This window comes from Aethalodelphis obliquidens, unplaced genomic scaffold, assembly GCF_003676395.1.
Source record: "Aethalodelphis obliquidens isolate GAN/ISIS:26980383/991018 unplaced genomic scaffold, ASM367639v1 scaffold9, whole genome shotgun sequence".
In the NCBI taxonomy this organism is placed as follows: Eukaryota; Metazoa; Chordata; class Mammalia; order Artiodactyla; family Delphinidae; genus Aethalodelphis; species Aethalodelphis obliquidens.
This window is the reverse complement of record NW_020837953.1, coordinates 17,725,543-17,746,801: the sequence shown is the minus strand read 5'-3', so window position 1 is coordinate 17,746,801 and position 21,259 is coordinate 17,725,543. Positions and strand designations below refer to the sequence as shown.

The following is a 21,259-nucleotide window of genomic DNA, read 5'->3' as shown; positions in this document are numbered from 1 at the left end:
AAAAAAAAAAAAAAAAAAAAAAGAATATTTAGTCTAGTGTTACCCCTAACTCACAAAAATCAGAGACCACTTAAATATTCCTATAGTAGAAGGATAGATAAATTAAATTCTGGTATATTCATAGAATAAAATACTTTATTGCCATTAAAATGATGTTTTAAAATAATAATGGTATAGGAAAACATGCATAATGTTAAAGCAGTTTGCCCACAGCCTGATTTCTGTGCATCTGGGCTAATTAACGTCCATAAGTAGTAATGAGAGCTGGAGTGCATTACCAGCCTTTTGCTTCCTCTGCCCAATCTCATTCTGTGTGATTTCTCCAGGGGGAGCCTGCCCACTTTGAGTATCTGATGTACCCGTTGCACTCAGCATCCATCACTGGTCTAGCTACCTGCATCCGCAAACCCCTCATTGCCACCTGCTCTGTGGATCGGTCTGTTCGCATCTGGAATTACGAATCAAAGTAAGGAGTGAAAGGCTTTGCTACTGTGATATGCACGATTTCAGTTGTTAAATTTTCCATGCGAATTATTTTAATTAGAGGTTTGAAATTTTAATTACTTAGAAGCTTTCAGTTGGAAAAGTTTTTTTTTTAATCAAGTCAGTCAAACTACCTTGTTCTCTTTACTTTTCACTCTTGCATGAGCTAGAAAATCACTTTATACTTTATTCAGTGCTTGCTACGTGCCAGACACCATGCTTGGCATGTGGGACATAAAGAAACATCCCAATATCTCCCGTCCTTACATACCCTCCTGTGTCCTTCTAGCTTTCCTATCCCCTTTTCCTATCCCACTAGACCTGCTTTTTGCCCCACGGAGCTCTCCAGACCATTGATTCGCCCTTTGAAACCAGATCACTGCCCCAACCACCTTCAGCTCCCAGTGATTTTATCCTCCTGGCACAGCTTCCTTGAGAATCTCCAGCCTAGATTGGCCCCATGACGTAACTTCTTTGCTCTTGTATATAGCTGCTGGGGCTGCTGGAAAAAAAATTGTGCAATACTTCTGATTTAGAAATCTAAATGGAGCTGTGCCTTCAACATGTCTAGACAATGCCATATTCAGTCCCTTTACTTGCCATACGCATTGCTGGACACTACCCTCAAGTAACCAAAATCTAGAAAAAGAGGCACCAATAATTGCAAGTAATAAAGTATCTCAAATGCTAGGATAAAAATATGTACCAGATACAATGGAGGACTTGAGGGACTCAGTGGGCTAGACTTATATTCAATAATTTATCTTTTTCACAGCACCCAGGAGCTATTTAAGGAATACCAAGAAGAAGCTTATGCAATCAGCCTTCACCCGTCTGGACACTACGTTGTAGTAGGGTTTGCTGACAAACTACGCCTTATGAATCTACTCATTGATGATATACGTTCTTTCAAAGAATACTCTGTCAGAGGGTGCAAAGAGGTAAGAACTACTGGAGATAAAGGTCCAGTTTCTTAGAAAGCCAGAGTTGAAATATCAGAACTAGCACAACTGGGGAGGTAGGACCAAAGACTGTCTTAGAGAATTCTGGTGGCTTAAAAAGAAATCCATTTCTCCCACCAAACTTATTGAGTATGTTGGTTCTATCCTCTTTCTTTTATGCCCACCAAAATATATCACTGAACCAAACCATGTGAGATCTCACCTGTGATCAGTCCACTCTGTGACTGTGGAGTAATATATGTTTTAAAAGCATTAAAAAGAAAGTTATCACAGAATCGGAGTCACAGCTGGGAAGGCGAGTTTGGCGATTGGGAGGCGCCAGGGAAAATGAGCAACAGGGAGAGACAATAGCCCATCAGATTTCCCCCTGAGATGACTTGTGGAATCAAGACAGTGATTTGAGGAATTGCTCCCCTGTTCTGAAACTTCTTCTGCAGACAAAATGAGTGTTCTATTCTCTGACCCAAGCACCTTCATGATTCGTGCACATGGTAGGGTCAGCATCTTGGCCAATATGAGCTACAGGAATAGTGAAAGTGAAGATGTCAGCACTTCTCAGTCCTATTTGCACCTTCCCCTGATTCCCAATCCTACGTATGGTTTCACCCTGAACTCAACTGTAACCTTCAGATAGACTACTGTCTTTCATTCTTACTCTCTTCCTGTATTTCCTGGTAGTGTTGCTTTAGCAATGGAGGTCACCTGTTTGCTGCAGTCAATGGGAATGTGATTCACATTTTTTCCGCCACCAGCCTGGAGAACATCTCGAATCTGAAAGGACACACAGGGAAGGTAAGTGAGTGGACGGTGTCCAAGGAAACAAGGACTCAGAGCCAAGCATCATGCTAGCCAATGGGGTATAAGTGAACAAAAGAGAAGTGATTCCTTTCCCTCGAAGGTCCCTGTCTAGTTGGGGGAAATGACAATAAAACAAATGCACAGACAGATTTAAGTACTAACTGTAGTAAACTCAGTGAAAGAAAAATATGGGTTGTTATGAGAGGAAGTGGTGAGGAGTGGGCATCATGAGGGAAATTGGGATGTTCACGAAGGCTTGGTCCTAAGGAGTGGCTCGGAATTAATCAGACAGAGCTGGTGGGGAAAATCATTGCAGATAGAGATCCAAAGACCCTGGGTTTCCCTGGTGGCACAGTGTTAAGAATCCGCCTGCCAATGCAGGGGACACAGGTTCAAGCCCTGGTCCAGGAAGATCCCAAATGCCGCAGTGCAACTAAGCCCATGTGCCACAGCTACTGAGCCTGTGCTCTAGAGGCCGTGAGCCACAACTACTGAGCCCACGTGCCACAACTACTGAAACCCGCACACCACAACTACTGAGCCTGTGTGCCTAGAGCCCATGCTCCGCAACAAGAGAAGCCACCACAATGAGAAGCCCACACACCGCAACCAAGAGTAGCCTCCTCTCACTGCAGCCAGAGAAAAGCCAATGTTCAGCAACAAAGACTCAAAGCAGCCAAAAATAAATAAATAAACAAAGACCCTGAGATGGGAGATTTCTAAGGGTATAGGAGGAACCATCTGTGAGACTGAAGGTATCAGGAATGAAACTGAGATTGGTGAGGTTAGCAGCGACCCAAGTTCATGGAACCTTGTTCATGGAACCTTGTAGGCCTTTTAAGGATTTTATACTTTATCCTTCCTGTTCCATGAAATCATTGAAGAGTTTTAGGACAAGAAATGATATGACCATATTTGCATTTTAAAACATTACTTTGGCTGCAGAATGAAGATTGTATTGAAAAGGACGAGAGTGGAAATGGTAAGGAGATTGTTATCTACATGATAAATGATTAGTATTTTAGACCAGGATGGAGGTGGTACCAATAGGAAGAAGTGGATGGATTCAAAAGATATTTAGGAAGGAAAACCAGTAGTTCCTAAAGATAAAGTAGATATGGAGCATGCAGAAAAGGGAGAGACTAAAGATTGAAAGGGTAAGAAGTCAGCAGATGAATTTGGAGAGAACAAGCAATGGGAAAAGAAAAGCATTCTAAGCAGCAGGATGTGTTGTAGATGCAGGAATGGGAGTGTAGAATAGGATGGTGGTTTGTGGTTTATAGGACACATTTAAGGAGTGATAGAAGGAGGAGCTGGAGAAGTCTGCTGCACCATAGAGTGTGTACGCCATGCCAAGGAATTGAACATTAGTCTGTAGATGATGGGAAACAATTGGAAGGATTTAAGAAAGGAAGTAATGGTATCAGAAAGATAATTCTCCAAACAGTACTGAGAATGGATTAGAGGGGAGGGAAGTTGGAGTGAAGGAGATCAGCTAGGAAATGAGGGTGAAAAAGGAGCTAGGAACTAAACCATGGCTTTAGTAGTAGGGACAGAGAGAAAAAAGATATTAAGCTCCATTTTGGACACGTTATGCTTGATGTGTCCAGGAGTGTGATATATGAGTGCAGAGGTCAGAAAGAAGTCAAGGCTAAAAATTCCAATTCAGGGGATTAGGTGGTAGTCAGTAGAAGTCAGAGGCATAGATTAGATCACCAAGGGCTCATGTGGAATCTGAGATCTTGGGCAGGAGATGAGTGACCAAGGGACTGGTAAAGAAGACAGAGACTGCAAATGAAGTACAAAGAGAACCTGGAATCGAGGAATTGTATCAAAGAAGCCAGGGAACTGGTTTCCAAAAGGATAAAGTAGTCAGCGGTATTAAATGTCAGAGAGTGGGCTGTGAATACTAAAAAGTGACCACTGAGTTTAGCAATTAACAGGTCACAAGCAAAAGTGCTGTTAAGCACAAGCAGTACTGAGAGTTGCTGCGTTTCCTCAGCTCCAACAGTGTGACTGTGGAGATGCGGAGGAAAGCACACCAGGTGAATGTGATGCTCTTTCCAGGACCATGCACACCCCCATAGGAGGCCCTACCTCACCAACCCAGGAGAGCAGCCATGTTTCCTCACTTTACAAGAATTTATAACACTTGTCTCCAGCCCGGGATATATGTTAGGCTTACATGTGTAATACTGCAAGAAAAAACAAAAACAAAAGAAAATATAGATGGAGCGTGCAGCTAAAGCCATGCATACAGGGAAATTTATGACATTAAATACATGTATTGGAAAAGTGAAAAAGATGAAAATCAGTAATATAACCATCCAGTTCAATAAATTAGAAATAGAACAGCAAATTAATTCAAAGAAAACAAAAGAAAGGACATCATCAGGATAAGAGCAGGAGTTAATGAAACAGAGAACGTTCACACAATAGAAGATCATCAAAGCCAAAACTTGATTTTTTTTTTAATTTTTATCTTTTTAGCATCTTTATTGGAGTATAATTGCTTTACAATGGTGTGTTAGTTTCTGCTGTATAACAAAGTGAATCACCTATACATATACATACATCCCCATATCCCCTCCCTTTTGCGTCTCCCCTCCCACCCTCCCTATTCCACCCCTCTAGGTGGTCAGAGAGCACTGAGCTGATCTCCCTGTGCTATACGGCTGCTTCCCACTAGCTATCTATTTTACATTTGGTAGTATATATATGTCCATGCCACTCTCACTTCTTCCCAGCTTACCCTTCCCCCTCCCCATGTCCTCAAGTCCATTCTCTATGTCTGAGTTTTTATGCCTGTCCTGCCCCTACGTTCTTCAGAACCTTTTTTTTTTTTTTAGATTCCATATATATGTGTTAGCATACAGTATTTGTTTTTCTCTTTCTGACTTACTTCACTCTGTATGACAGACTCTAGGTCCATCTACCTCACTACAACTAACTCAATTTTGTTTCTTTTTATGGCTGAGTAATATTCCATTGTATATATGTGCCACATCTTCTTTATCCATTCATCTGTCATTGGACACTTAGGTTGCTTCCATGTCCTGACTATTGTAAATAGACCTGCAATGAACATTGTGGTACATGACAAAACTTGATTTTTTGAAAACTCAAAATGAACAAACCTTTAGCATAGCTGATTAAGGGGAAAAGAAGATAGAGAGAAGATATAAGTAACCAATGTGAGGAATGAAAAGGGGATATCAGTACAGGTCCTATAGACATTAAAAAAGATCATAAGAAGATATTATGAACAACTTTATGCAAGTAAATGTGAATACATAGACGAACTGACAAATTCCTAGAAAAATTGAATCTGTAATTTAAATTTAAATTAAAAATTAAATCTGTAATTTCTTCTGACAAAGAAAACTATCACTGGAGAAGTATATCAAGTTTTAAGGAAAACATGACACTAATCTTGAAAAAACTCTTCTAGAGAATTAAAAAAAAAAAAAAGCAAATACTTCCAACATTGTTCTAGGAGGTCAGCATAATTGTGAGACCTGTCAAAGACATCACAAGAAAGGAAAACGATAAGCCAGTCTTTTGTATGAACATGAAAAGTCCTACATAAATTATTATCAAACCAATCAAGCAATATATTAAAAGGATAATACAGCATGACCATGTTGATTTATTCCAGGAATGCAAAGTTATTTTAGATTTTGAAATCAATTAGTGAATACCACATTAACATAGTAAGGATAAAAAAGCATATGCTTATCTCTATAAATCCAGATATAATAAAAATCTATACCATTAACATGCATTCATGATTTTAAAAAAGGAACTAAAAATAATGGGGAACTTATTATATTATAAAAAAAATTTAGGTACTTTTAAAAAATATTTTATTTGGCTGCACTGGGTCTTTAGCTGTGGCACGCGGATCTTCGTTGCAGCATGCGGGCTCTTTGTTGTGGCGTGCAGGCTTCTCTCTAGTTGTGGCGTGTGGGCTCCAGAGTTCACGGGCTCAGTAGCAGTGCACGGGCTCACTAGTTGTGGCATGCGGGCTCTAGAGAGCGCAGGCTTTTTGCCCTGAGGCATGTGGGATATTAGTTCCCTGACCAGGGCTCAAGCCATGTCCCCTGCATTGAAAGGCAGATTCTCAACCACTGGACCACCAAGGAAGTCCCTAAAAATCTTATATAAGACATTTACAGGGACTTCCCTTGTGGCGCAGTGGATAATACTCTGCGCTCCCAATGCAGGGGGCCTGGGTTTGATCCCTGGTCAGGGAACTAGATCCCACATGCATGCCACAACTAAGAGTTCACATGCCACAACTAAGGAGGCTGCAGGCCACAACTAAGTAGCCAGCAAGCCACAACTAAGGAGCCTGCCTGCTGCAACCAAAGAGCCCACGTGCTGCAACTAAGGAGCCCACCTGCCACAACTAAGACCCAGTGCAACCAAATAAATAAATAAATAGTAAAAAAAAAAAAAGTGCAGCCTGGAGAAAAATAAAGACACAGAAAACCTACAACAAACAGCACACTTGATTATGAAATTATGAAAGCATTCCCTTTGAGATAGAGGACAAAACCTGATGCCTTCTGTTAGCCTTCTACTGAGTCCTATCCAGTGCAATAAGGCAAGGAACTGAACTATGCATTAGTCCACGGGGCTGCCATAACAAAATAGCATAGACTAGATAGCTTATAAACAACAGAAAATTTTCCTCACAATTTGGAGTGTGGGAAGTCCAAGATCAAGGTGCCAGCATGGTCAGGAGAGGACCCTCTTTCCTGGCTGCAGACTTCTTGTATCCTCACATGGTGGAAGGGGCGAGCTAGCTCTCTGGAGCCTCTTTTATAAGGGCTCATGAGGGAAGCACTGAGGACCTAATCACCCCGCCAAGGCCCCAGCTCCTAATACCATCATCTTTGAGGGTCAGGATTTCAAAATATGAATTTTGGGGTGAGGAGGTAGCGAGAGACACAGACATTCAGGCCATAGCAAAATAAAAGGCATGAAGGTTGGACAGGATGAAATAAAACTATCACCACAGACATAATCGGGTATGTTGAAAATTCAGAGAATTTGCAGATAAACTATTAAAATTAGTGAATCTAAGAATATTGTTAGAAATAACTATATTTAAGTGCATTTTTACATGATAGTAGAAAACAATTAGAAAATGCAATTTAAGAGGTAGAGCTAGGACTGAGACATGGTAGAGCTAGGACTGAGATGTGGCTGACAGGACTGTAGTCATGGGAACACCCAAAGAGGTAACCAGTGGGTCAGCAGGTTTGTTACTTATAAGGAGATTGAGAAAATCCATTAACGCATTGGAGTTCATGGGAGCCAGTCTCTCTCTATTGGAGAACGGAGTTACAAATACGAAAAGGGGAAAAGGCTAGAAAGTTTTTATTTGGTTGTTTTGTTTAGCAACTTGGCTGAACTAATTCTGAGAAATCTTTTTTTTCTCCTATAGTGGGCAGCCTCGGATGTCTCTGCTCGGATGTTTTTCTACTTTGATCTTTTAGCCTGGCTACCTAGGGCTTGCCCCTGGGTTGACCTAAGATAGTGCTTAAGGCCCCTTAGCCAGTTAGATTTTCACCCTTTACTGTTGGATTTGTGTTTGGCTTAGAGGCTGCTGTCACAGTTCATTGAGTTTATGCTTTTGCTCCATGTTTAGCCAGAGACTAGCAGTTTGGAGATTCCCTCTCTGATTGTACCTGAGAGGGTGCAGCCTTAGCCATGCACACAGCCTTCCAGGCTGCCAGACATAAGCGTGGTTTGATTTCTAAGCCTGACTTCCTGGGAAATGCCCCTGGGTCAGGAGCTTAGTATTCAGTTAGTGTTTGGTCAGATGTGTTTAAACCCCTTGTGCCTGTGATGCTTCCGCCCTGTGATAATGAGTCATTGTGCAGCTTAGGAGATACTTTCAAGTGTTCCCCATATCCTGCTCTGATTGCTCTTGAGTGGGTGCAGCCTTGCACGTACATACAGCCTTCCCGATCCCCAGAGTTGTCTATGATCCCAGAAGGGCTCTCCTGACTGTCTCTTTCCCTTGTCCTCTCTATTACAGTTCTGTTGTTCTGCCATCTTGCTTATATCAAGGAGTTACCAGCCTTCTCTTAATCGCCCTCCACCTAGATTTCCATTGATTTAGATGATGCCCGTGGATGGAATTCTCCATGCTCTGTTCCAAATAAGTCAGTCTCCTCAGGCAGAGCTGTAGGGCTCTTTGTCTTATGGCTGACTTCCCTCTGGGAAGAACCCCTGCTCCACTGCACCAGAGCCAGGGGTAGGGACCTTCTTTTCCAAGAGTGACATCCCTACTCCGTGAGTGGCACTTGCAGGTGGAAAGGGGGTGGAATCCCTCATCTTTTCAGCTCCCCCCTCATGGTGCGGAACCCTCACCCTATGAGTTAGCTGGGGCAGGGCAGTCGGGGCACCGGTACTCTCGTGCTTCTGCACTTGGAGTAGGGCTTCCACCAACAGGTGGGAATTGGCTGGGGGAAGGAAGATGAGGTCTTCTTGGCCACGCCTGCCTGGAATAGAGCTACTAGGTGGGGATAAGAAACACCAGCAGGTTTCCCAGGGTGAAACCATAGCCAAAGACTGAGATCCAGGGGGAAAGGGAGCCACACCTGCCCAGAGTACACAGGAATAAAGTGTTTGAAGCTGAAGAGGGTAAAGGAGCCGATTATGGCTCATATGCCACAGTCTCTGTTCCTACTGAGATTGAGGAGATTTTCCTGAACGAATGTTTCTACATTTGCTGCATGCCCTTAGGACAATTTCCAAAGACTTTAAATAACTGTTTTTATCGTTTTTAACAGTTACCTTATTGTGTAGGGGGTAGGTCAGCTGAGGTACTTACTCTGCCATCTGGAAGAACCCTCTCTCTGTGCGATTTGTGCAACTCCCTGTGAATCGATAATTATTTCAAAATAAAAAGGTTTTGTAAAACATAGCAATGATTGATTGTAGCGTTAGAGGAGCTATTATGATTCCGTCTTTACACTCATAAAGTGAAATGGAAATGGGAATGTTTCATCTTCAGTATTTTGCAAGCATATGAGAAAATAGAATGTTAACTTTCCCACAAAGCTATGATTAGTGTTTACTGAAGGGCATGTACCAGGAAAGGACATTCTGCCTCAGTCTAGTGGAACACGTAAGAAGTTATCCTCCTTCAGACATACTACAAAGCTATAGTAATCAAGACAGTACTGGTACTGGCACAAAAACAGAAAGATAGATCAGTGGAACAGGATAGAAAGCCCAGAGATAAACCCACACACATATGGTCACCTTATCTTTGATAAAGGAGGCAGGAATATACAGTGGAGAAAGGACAGCCTCTTCAATAAGTGGTGCTGGGAAAACTGGACAGGTACATGTAAAAGAATGAGATTAGAACACTCCCTAACACCATACACAAAAATAAGCTCAAAATGGATTAAAGACCTAAATGTAAGGCCAGAAACTATCAAACTCTTAGAGGTAAACATAGGCAGAACACTCTATGACATAAATCACAGCAAGATCCTTTTTGACCCACCTCCTAGGGAAATGGAAATAAAAACAAAAATAAACAAATGGGACCTAATGAAACTTCAAAGCTTTTGCACAGCAAAGGAAACCATAAACAAGACCAAAAGACAACCCTCAGAATGGGAGAAAATATTTACAGATGAAGCAACTGACAAAGGATTAATCTCCAAAATTTATAAGCAGCTCATGCAGCTCAATAACAAAGCAAACAACCCAATCCAAAAATGGGCAGAAGACCTAAGCAGACATTTCTCCAAAGAAGATATACAGATTGCCAACAAACACATGAAAGGATGCTCAACATCATTAATCATTAGAGAAATGCAAATCAAAACTACAATGAGATATTATCTCACACCAGTCAGAATGGTCATCATCAAAAAATCTAGAAACAGTAAATGCTGGAGAGGGTATGGAGAAAAGGGAACACTCTTGCACTGCTGGTGGGAATGTGAATTGATACAGCCACTGTGGAGAACAGTACGGAGGTTCCTTAAAAAACTACAAATAGAACTACCATATGACCCAGCAATCCCACTACTGGGCATATACCCTGAGAAAACCATAATTCTAAAAGAGTCATGTACCAAAATGTTCATTGTAGCTCTATTTACAATAGCCCGGAGATGGAAACAACCTAAGTGTTCATCATCGGATGAATGGATAAAGAAGATGTGGCACATATATACAATGGAATATTACTCAGCCATAAAAAGAAATGAAATTGAGCTTTTTGTAATGAGGTGGATAGACCTAGAGTCTGTCATACAGAGTGAAGTAAGTCAGAAAGAGAAAGATAAATACCGTATGCTAACACATATATATGGAATTTAAGAAAAAAAAATGTCATGAAAAACCTAGGGGTAAGACAGGAATACAGACCTACTAGAGAATGGACTTGAGGATATGGGGAGAGGGAATGGTAAGCTGTGACAAAGCGAGAGAGTGACATGGACATATATACACTACCAAACGTAAGGTAGATAGCTAGTGGGAAGCAGCTGCATAGCACAGGGAGATCAGCTCGGTGCTTTGTGACCGCCTGGAGAGGTGGGATAGGGAGGGTGGGAGGGAGGGAGACGCAAGAGGGAAGAGATATGGGAACATATGTATATGTATAACTGATTCACTTTGTTATACAGCAGAAACTAACATACCATTGTAAAGCAATTATACTCCAATAAAGATGTTAAAAATAATAATTCAAAAAAATTTTTTAAAAAGTTATCCTCCTTTCCGTGAAAGGCGTGTGTGTGTGTGTGTACACTCCTAATTGGGTATGTCTTCATCCCCCATAGATTCGTTCAATTGCATGGAATACAGATGATAGCAAACTGATTTCTTGTGGCACAGATGGTGCTGTATATGAATGGAATCTGTCCACAGGAAAGAGAGAGACAGAATGTGTGCTCAAGTCCTGCAGTTACAACTGTGTTGCCATCTCCCCTGATGGCAAAATCATCTTTGCTGTTGGATCAGACCAGACTCTCAAGGAGATAGCAGATTCTTCAGTAAGTCTGCCCCTGTCCCTCCTCTGGGCTGCTGCCCTGATTTGCAGAAGACAGCCTCCTGTGTTTACAGCAGAAAGGGATGGAAAGGGCGCCTGTGAGAACAGCGTCCCTTCTTCATGGGATAACACCTGGCTCCTCATTCCTATAGGGTTAGCTCAGTAATTGTTACTCCTGGAATTTCCTGCCCAGCGTCCAACTGACTGGGTTAAATTGTGAGGCCCTTTTCCATTTCTACTTTGCTTGCTTTCTGTAACTTCTCTCCTACCCTCCAGGGATGGAGGTCAGCAGCATCTCTAAACTGTGCTCTAACCCTTGATCTGCACATGCTTTCGTGGGGTAAAAACAGAACTCTAGTTATTGCTATCACCTAAGCTTGCTACCATATTTGTTTGGAAATCCCCAAACTACTCTGAAATTTTAGAATTAGCACGTTGACTCCAAATAGTTGAGGGAGGAGAGAAGAGCTCAGCAAAGACACTTCCTGCAACTGTGGCTGTGTCCTTCTCCACAAGCCCAGCTGAGAGTAGGGTGTCTCTCCAGTGGGCCCCCAAGTAGCTCGGTCCTGACTCTGTGGTGGCTTCCACAGTGCCGCACCAGGACAAAGCTCCTTTAGGGCAGGGCCATGGTTCACACCTCTTGGTATCCCTACGAGCTAGCACAGTGCATGGCCCACAGCACACATTCAGTAAATATTTGGTGGCTAGATGGGTGGGTGGGTTGATGAGTGAATTAAAGAGCAAAGTAATGAATGAATTCCCTGATAGAATAGTTTTTTGTGTATATAATGGACATTAATAAATGTTTGCTAAATAAATTGATGATCCACATCCCATTCTTAGTTTGAGATACATGGTTAGAATAGCAGTCAAGAGCATAGTCCTGGGAGCCTGACTGCTACCTAAGAGGTGGTTGAGTTGAGGCAACTTCCCTAGTATCTCTGTGACTGTTTCACCGTCTTTAAAGGGTTTTTGTGAGGACTGGATGAGTTACAACCTGTAAAAGCCACAGAACACTGCTTGGCACATGCTTTATGAAGGTTTCCCTTTTTTAGTATGATTCCTAACTCCTTGAGCTGCTTACTCATCGGTCACGCAGCCAAGAAGTATTTAGTTTGTGCCCCTTATGTGCTGGACGGTATGCCAGATGCTTAAACAAATGGAAAAAACACATTTTAAAATCCAGAACTTGCCGTAATTTTGCTATTAGAAGCAAGGAGGAGAATGACGTGGGGACAGTGGGTACACGGCTAAGCCCCTCACCCTGAACAGAGCTGGCTGTGTTCCAGGTCCTTCGAGAGATGTCAGCATTTGGTGTAACCTACACAGCCATCGTCACCTCCCATTCCGGGCACATGTTGTTTGTGGGCACCTCGGTGGGAACCATTCGTGCAATGAAGTACCCGCTGCCTCTGCAGAAACAATTCAACGAGTACCAGGCCCATTGCGGTCCTATCACCAAGGTGAGGGCAACCGTCTCCCCTAGAGCCCAGTCCCAGATCCAGCTCTCAATAGATCCACCTGGTCCTGCCCTCCACATACCACCTTTATCCCTTCAATCTCCCAGCATCTTTTCTCTCCCTTTATTTATTCCTCCAGCCAAATGTTCAATAAACATTTATTGGCTCTTAATACTCTTTGTTTAAACTACTCCCACGAATTTGTTCTAGGAGGTAATCAGAGATGCACCTAAAGATTGAGGTACAAGATTGTTCATCATAACATTTCGCATAATTATGGGCCATTCGAGAGATGTTATAGGCCCCCTGACCACAGCCAGTGCCCTCATGTCCCAGCTGCCGAGTGTTGGCTACTAAAGGCTCACAGGTCTCCTCGCCCTCCACAGAGTCACTCTGGACTAAAAGGAGTCATGGCCCAGGAGATGAGCCCCCACCGGTCCCCGGGGGTCATAGCATGAGCACACATTTGTAAATTGTCCTTCCATTCCCCCTTGTAAAAAAGCAGTGTCTATGTACACATGGGCTCCTGAAGAACAGGCACTGGGAAAATATGTTTTCTCTCCCTCCTCGCCTCTCTTATCCCCAACTGAACAGTACCAACACCTGAGGTTTTGAATTATGTCCCAAACTCTACACCGGCTTGCCTGCAGACACCATCTTTACTAGGAAAGGCTTTTTCATTATAAACTGGAACATTCCTATACTGAGCATGAGTCTTGGGTCCAAAGTAAATTACTATCACATATTCCCCCCTTTCGCTTCAGAGCTACTAAGTTTTGTGGATAAGATGTTTACTTTTCTGATTATAAAAGCAATACATGTTTATTTTAGGAATAAAAATCCTCATAATAGCATTATCATTAATATAGTGATGCATCTTCTTCTACTTTTTTATGCATATGCTTTAAATAAATTAAGACCATACTGTACGTATGCTCTTGTAGACTGCTTTTTTTAAATTTATGCTCTTGTAAGCATTTTTTGTATGATTAAATATTCCTCAAAAGCATGATTTTAGTAGCTATTCAAATATCCTATCACAATGATGGAACGTAACTTATTTAACTCTTCTCTTACAACTGGGCATTTAAATTATCATGAACTTATGAATATCCTAGCCTATAGATTTCTCTGAGCATCTCTGATTATTCTCTAAGGCTAAATGCCTAGGCAGAGAGCGAATCCTGAGGGAAAGAGCATTGCCATCTTTAAGGTTCTTGACACATACTGGTGACTGTGAGAGGACAGTTTCCATAGCTGATTCTTTACTTTTCACTTTTTATTTTGAAGTAATTATAGATTTGTAGGAAATCTGTAAGATAGCATCAAGGTCCTGTGTGCCCTTCACCCAATTTCCCCCAATAGTTACATCTAATGTAACTACTGTACAGTGTCAGACCAGAAAACTGACACAGGTACATTATGTGTGGGGTTCTGTATCATTTTTTCACATAGATGCATAAATGTGTGTAACCACCACTGCACGCAAGACACAGAACTATTCCTGCACCACAGCAGCTTCCTCGTGCTACCCTTCATAGTCACCCAACACCATACCTAGTCCTCAGCAACCACTAATTTGCTTTCCATTTCTATAATTTTGACATCTTGAGAATTTTATATAAATAATCATACAGTATGTGACCATTTGAGAGGAGCTTTTTTTTTTTTTTTTTTTTTTAGCGGTACGCGGGCCTCTCACTGTTGTGGCCTCTCCCGTTGCGGAGCACAGGCTCCGGACGCGCAGGCTCAGCGGCCATGGCTCACGGGCCCTGCTGCTCCACGGCATGTGGGATCTTCCCGGACCGGGGCACGAATCCGTGTCCCCTGCATCGGCAGGCGGACTCTCAACCACTGTGCCACCAGGGAAGCCCCGAGAGGAGCTTTTTTCACTCAGCATAATACCCTGAGCTCCATGCAAGTTATTTCATGTATCAATACTTTATTCCATTTTTGCTGAGTAGAATTCCATGGTGAGGATGTACCGTGATTTGTTTAACCATCTACCTCTTGTGGGATATTTGATTTTTTTTCCCCCAGTTTTGGACTATTACAAATAAAACTGCTATGAACAATTATGTACTGGCTTTTATGTTGACATGTTTTCATTTCTCTGGGGTAAATGCCCAGGAATACTGTTGCTGGATCATATATTACAAGTGTGTTCATTTATTTTTTTAAGAAACTACCAAGCTGTTTTCCATTCCTACCAGCAATGCATGAGAGATCCAGTTTCTCTGCATCATTGCCAGCATTTGGTATTATCACTATTTTTTATTTTAGCTGTTCTAATAGGTGTATAGTGACATCTCATCATAGTCTTAATTCACATTTCCCTAATGGCTAGTAATGTTGAACATCTTTTCATGTGCTTATTTGCCATTTGTATAACTTCTCCAGTGAAATGTCTCTGTGTCTTTTGCCCACTTTCTAGTTGGATTATCGGGGTTTTTTACTGCTAAGTTTTGAGAGTTCTTATATAGTGTACATAATAATTGACTCTAAAGATTCAAAATCCACAGAGAACATATACATAGTCTTATTCTTTTATTCATTCCCAGAAGCCCGTGACGGTTCTTGTCTCATGCCTTTTCTAAGATAAAGTCTTCTTCCCCAGGAGGCTGTACCCAGGCTGGCATGGAGGGAGGGCTTGCACAACAGCTGGCTCAGTCCTGCTCTCCACGGCCTGTGAAAGCCTCCTGTCCATGCTCTGTCTCCTCAGATGTCGCTCACCTTTGATGACCAGTTCCTGCTGAGCGTCGCCGAGGATGGCTGCCTGTTCACCTGGAAGGTCTTTGATAAGGATGGTCCGGGAATCAGGCGACAGAGGGAGGTGGGCTTTGCTGAAGAGGTGCTGGTTACCAAGACGGACATGGAAGAGAAGGTAAGAATTGGATCTAGTGAAGAGGGACATGGAAATTCCATACCAGGCTGCATCCAAAGTCCTGGGACCGGCATAGAGCCCTTCTCTAGCCCGGCTTCCCCTGTGCCCAGCACAGACCCCCACAGCTCCCTGTACATGCTCGCCCACACCACCACCGCTGCATTCTGTGTCCTCCCCACCCCACCTGTCCTTCTGCCACGTGATCGTCTTGACTTACGCTGAGCTCTGCTTCTAGCCTGTGACCTATCTTTCCTCTCCTACTCTTTGAGGGCAGGAACCACGACATATAATTTGCTTGTATGACCAGCAGTTTCCAGCTCGTGCAAGGCGTAAATAAATATTTACATAAATATTTCCGATAAATATTTACAAAATTAAAGTGACAAACTTGTATATTCCAGTTGTATCTGTGAAACTTAATAACTGCTGGTATCTGGAAACTTCTTTAAAAAGAAAACAGAGATATTTATAAAACAGTCCTGAAACCCACTCCTCTCAATAATAAAACAATAACAGTAATAATAACCAACCACCAACTTTTTTTTAGGTCAGCCATGAAGCAGACACTGTGATAATTACTTTATAAGTATTTTCTCATTTAAATCTCCCAATATCTCTATGGAGAAGATACTGTTGTTTTCCCCACATTTCAAAAAATGGTTTTGGAGAGCTTGGGTGACGTGTCCAAAGTCACTGAGCTAATTAGGAGTAGGCCCAGAGTTCCAATCCAGACTTCATCTGGAGCGCACTCTCCTAATCGTGACCTCAGAGCACCTGCCCTCCTGTTGATGCAGCTAACAGTCCGTTAAGATGTGTCTTCAGCGCTCTGAGTGCTGCGCTCCCCGAGGGAGAAACCGACTGGGTGGTAACCTCACGGGGCTCACAGAGGGTGCACAGCTGCGAGCTCACTGCTGTTCATCCAGAGTTTAAAGTGCATTCATTGAGTACCTACTGTTTGCTGGTCACTGTGGATGCATGTGGGAGAAGACAGGATGGGCCCTGTGATCAGGAAACTCACAGTCAAGTGAGGGACAGAGGGGTTTCCCTGGTGGCGCAGTGGTTGAGGGTCCGCCTGCCGATGCAGGGGACACGGGTTCGTGCCCCGGTCCGGGAAGATCCCACATGCCGCGGAGCAGCTGGGCCCGTGAGCCATGGCCGCTGAGCCTGTGCGTCTGGAGCCTGTGCTCCGCAACGGGAGAGGCCACAACAGTGAGAGGCCCGCGTACCGCAAAAAAAAAAACTCCAAGTGAGGGACAGAGACAAGCGAAACCAGCAGGACCACAGTGGCCCCAGAGCAGGATGATAGGCCCCTGGCGATGGCTGGAGAGCCCTCCTAGAGCTCCCTGGAACTTTCTGCAGGAAAGGGAAGTAGGAGGAAAGGCTGAGGAAGAGGCTGTGAGAGTTAAGAGTCTGACCTCCTGCAGGCAAATGTGTCTCCTCCTCTTCCTTCTTCTCTATTTTCTCTCTTCTTCTCAGAGGGGAGGGGAAGACACCAAGTAGGAGACACCAGGCTGCACCAAAAGCCTGAGGTGTCTGGGCTGACTCCTGACCTCAGCCCCCAGCCCCCAGCTAGGCCTGACAGCACGGCTGCCAAGCTGGAAGTGACTAGTGTATGTTCTGCTCACTTCTTGAAATTCCCTTCTCTCTCGGGCTCCAAGAGACCACACCACATCATTGCCTGTGTGCCTCTCGGACTGTTCCTCCCCAGCTCCCTTCCTGGCTCTTCCTTCAATTGGCCTTGAAAGCCACATTGCCCAGAATTCCCAGCTCTCTCTTTTTCTTTACATTCTATGACATTCTATGTAACTATCGTGATTTACCCACTCATTCAGTCATTCATTTATTCATGCACCTAACTAGTATTTGCAGAAAGATGTGCTATGTACCAGACACTGCACTAGGTCTGGGATTACAGAAATGAAAGACATAGATGGTCCTGGAGCTTATATCATGGGAAGAAGTATAGGTAAAATTTTAAAAGGGAACCAAGTGTGTAACGAGTGTTATGAAGGAACTGTGCTGTGGGAACACAGGGAAGGGACCCTGACCCAGGCCAGCTGGTGCCAGGGGAAGTGAGCCTTGAATGGAGCCTCCAGAACAAGTTGCAAAGGGCCTTCCACCCCGAGGAATGAGTGTGTGCAAACGGACGAGGGGGGATGCTCTGGGGAGGATGCTCCTAGCTGGTGGGGCTGGAGAGTAGAGGGGGTGCCGGAGAGAAGCGTTGGAGGTGAAACAGAGAGATAGTGAGGGGCCTTTTACACCATGTTTTAGACTTTGGAAATGCTTCCTAAGGCCCCACTGATGATCTAAGTTAGGGGATGACTCAGTAGATTTGTGTCTGAAGGGACTGCTGTGTAGCAGCAATGTGGAGAAGGATGGAGAAGGGCAATGAGCAGGTGCCTCCAATGCAACCTGTCAGAACCAGGTCATTCCCACCAAAATGTGTCCCACTCGTCCGCGGCGGGCCCCCAGGGCCATGTATTCATCTGATACATATTTGTTTAGTGCCGGTCCTGTGCTGGGCTCCCAGGATAAAGCAGTGAAGCAAGACAGGCCAATGCAACCCTCAGGGAATTGTCTGGGCCAGGGAGACGGTCTCCATCCACAGTCCTCTCACTTCACCCCACGACCCATCAGGCACCACGTTCCCTAAAATCTCTTTCTCTGGAATCTTTCCCTTCTGCTCTGCTCCCCACCTCTGGTCAGGCCCTTACCGTCCCCCACTGAACTATGCAGACCCCCCAACCAGTGCATCCGCCCTCAGTCCTTCTCTACCCTAGCCTGCGTGCACACTCCTTGGCTTTGGGCACTTATCACAATTGGTAATGTTATGTCTCCTTGGCTGTCTCAGTAGACTGTAAGTTCCATGGGGTCGGGAATCATGATTCAACAAATATTTTTCGAGTGCCTACTCTGTGTCCGGCACCGTTCTAGGTACTTGGGGTACATCAGCATACAAAACCAACAGAGATCTCAGCCTTCTTGGAGATTAAATTCTAGTGGGGGATGAAAACAAAAGACCCTAAAATAATAAGTAACATTTAAAAGTGCCGAGATTTAAGGGAATAATAAAAAAGTAGAGCAGAGTAAGGGGGTGGGGGGAGTCAGAGGTGCCGGGAATGGGAAGGCGAAGGAAGCAGGATTAAGTCATGTGGTCTGTGTAGACCTCACTGAGGTGACATCTAAGCATAGCCGAAGGAGATGTGAGTTATTAGCATGCTGCCTGTTGCACAGTGGAGCTCACTGATGACACGTTTTGAGGGTAGAGGAAGAAGCTCCTATTTCTCCTAGTGTCTGGTCTGTGTGCCTTGTGCAGAAAGATGACACATGCGTTGGAGCCTGAGCAGAGCTGTAGGTCTCAGAGAGCTCAAGGCCACGGGTTTAAATAGTCTGATTCACCCGCACTGTGATTGTTGTTGATTCTGTGTCCTTCTCCCAAAGGTTCAGGTTATGTTGGAGCTGAAGACTCGTGTGGAAGAGTTAAGAATGGAGAATGAGTATCAACTTCGACTAAAGGATATGAACTATTCTGAGAAGGTTAAGGAACTAACAGACAAGTTCCTCCAGGAAATGGAGTCCTTGGAAATGAAAAACCAGGTCTGTTGAACCAACAACGGCGAATAACAAGAAATTTCCTGCTCACTCAAGACAACTGGCACACACTCAAACAATAAGACATATGATAATGTGCGATTTTAAAGCATAGTTGATAACATCAGAAATGCTTACAACAAAGTGCTAAGTGGGAAAAAAAGCAGAATATAGAACTCTTTATAGTGAATGCTATTAATGATGTAAAATAAATACACACAGAACAATTTTTAAGAGAATAGCTAGCAGTGTGATTATCTCTGGAAGCTGGGATTGTGGATAGTTTAAATTTGGTTCTTTATGCTTTTCTATACTTTCCAAATTCTCCACCATGAGAATATATTACCTTTGTGGTCAAGAGAAACTTATTTAAAAGCAAAATGAAAAGTAACAAGAAAAATAAAGTATGGAAAGAGAAGAGCTAGCAGGATATTGACCTCAGAATTGTCAGTAGGTTAAATAAAATTAGTCTAAATTGGCTTCCCTGGTGGCACAGTGGTTGAGAATCCGCCTGCCAATGCAGGGGACACGGGTTTGAGCCCTGGTCCGGGAAGATCCCACATGCCTCGGAGCAACTAAGCCTGTGCACCACAACTACTGAGCCTGCGCTCTAGAGCCCGCAGGCCACAGCTACGGAGCCAGCATGCCACAACTACTGAAGCCTGTGTGCCTAGAGCCCGTGCTCTGCAACAAAGAGAAGCCACCACAATGAGAAGCCCGTGCACCACAAAGAGTAACCCCCGCTCGTTGCAACTAGAGAAAGCCCATGCACAGCAACGAAGACCCAACGCAGACAAAAAATAAAATAATTAATTATTAATTTAAAAAATATATAGTCTAAATGGCCTTCCTGTAGTTAAAGATGGTCCAGGACTGTCCCAGAATGATTTCTCTGTTCCGTACAAATCTGCCTGGCCCTTCACCAGAACAGCCAGTTTTTTGCTTAAGTGATATTTGTTCTTTTATGTTATCTCCATGGGTCTAAAAACACCCTGGCAGTTAATTTTATTATTTCATTCATTTAATCAACAAACATTGGTGCCTTCTGTAATCTGAGCACAAAGTTAGATACCTCCCCTTCCTGCAAAGAGCTTTCCTGCTCCATTAAAGAAAACACTTTCTTAGAAGCTGATACATTAACATAGCCAAGGATTTCCTTGAGAGCAATGTGCTGACAACAGAGAATTCAAATCAATCCTTACCTTTTCCACCCAAAAATCCATTTGGTGCATGTCCAAAACTGAACTCATCATTGACAAGATTCATTTCGTAGAAGGATCTAAATAGCGATAGTATAGAATTTTCACAGCAGAATATAATGCAAATAAAAGTGATAGCTCGCATGTTGCTTGTAGAACAGTGCTTGGTGCAAAGTAAGGGCTTGGGAAATGTGTGTGAGTGAAGGAGGCTCTCACTTGTACAATTGGTGCTTCTCATGGTGGTGCTTTCAGCAGATGTGTAGAAATGAGAGCATTTTACTCTGTGTCTTAGGTTTTAAGAGCAGAAAAAGAAAAGCAGGATGCACTCCATCGTGAACGCATGGAAGACCTCCTGGAAAAACAGAGCCGGGAACTGCAGGACTTGGGTGAGGCCATCAGTGGTGGCCCCTGGGCAGAGGGCAGTTGACTGGGAGCAAAGTCTGAGAGTCCTCCAGATTCAGCAGAAGCCCCAGTCTATAAACAGCGTACATTTATCCCCTGGAACTCACCATGGTTTTTGCTCCTGTGTATTTACTCATTGATTAAACACAAATTAAACACCTACTGCATGCCAGTAGGAGATAGGAAAAGTGTGGGTTTGGAGCCTGATAGGCTGCCTTGGGTCCCTTATTCACCTGGACTTGCTGGGTGCTCTAGGGAATCACCTAAGCTCACCAAGCCTCAGTTTACTGTCCCATAAAATGGGGGTACTAGTACCCGTTTTGCACACTCAGGGCATTCTTCTTGGCCCTGAACCCACAAATACCCCTCTGCACTTTCCTGGAAACCTTTCCGCCTAGATGGTGAAGGGAGGAAATCGGGATGCCAGACAAGACGATGGCGTGGGG

General features: G+C 43.6%; 1 protein-coding gene across 1 annotated transcript in view; it reads left to right on the top strand.

Annotated features, from left to right (window-relative positions):
- Positions 1-21,259, top strand: part of CFAP57 (cilia and flagella associated protein 57) — a 75,761-nt gene that overhangs the window by 24,913 nt on the left and 29,589 nt on the right. The window contains 8 exon segments of the mRNA XM_027110752.1: positions 327-466; positions 1,259-1,424; positions 2,124-2,237; positions 11,069-11,281; positions 12,567-12,740; positions 15,460-15,621; positions 19,063-19,218; positions 20,704-20,797. Coding sequence (XP_026966553.1) covers positions 327-466; positions 1,259-1,424; positions 2,124-2,237; positions 11,069-11,281; positions 12,567-12,740; positions 15,460-15,621; positions 19,063-19,218; positions 20,704-20,797 — 1,219 coding nt within the window.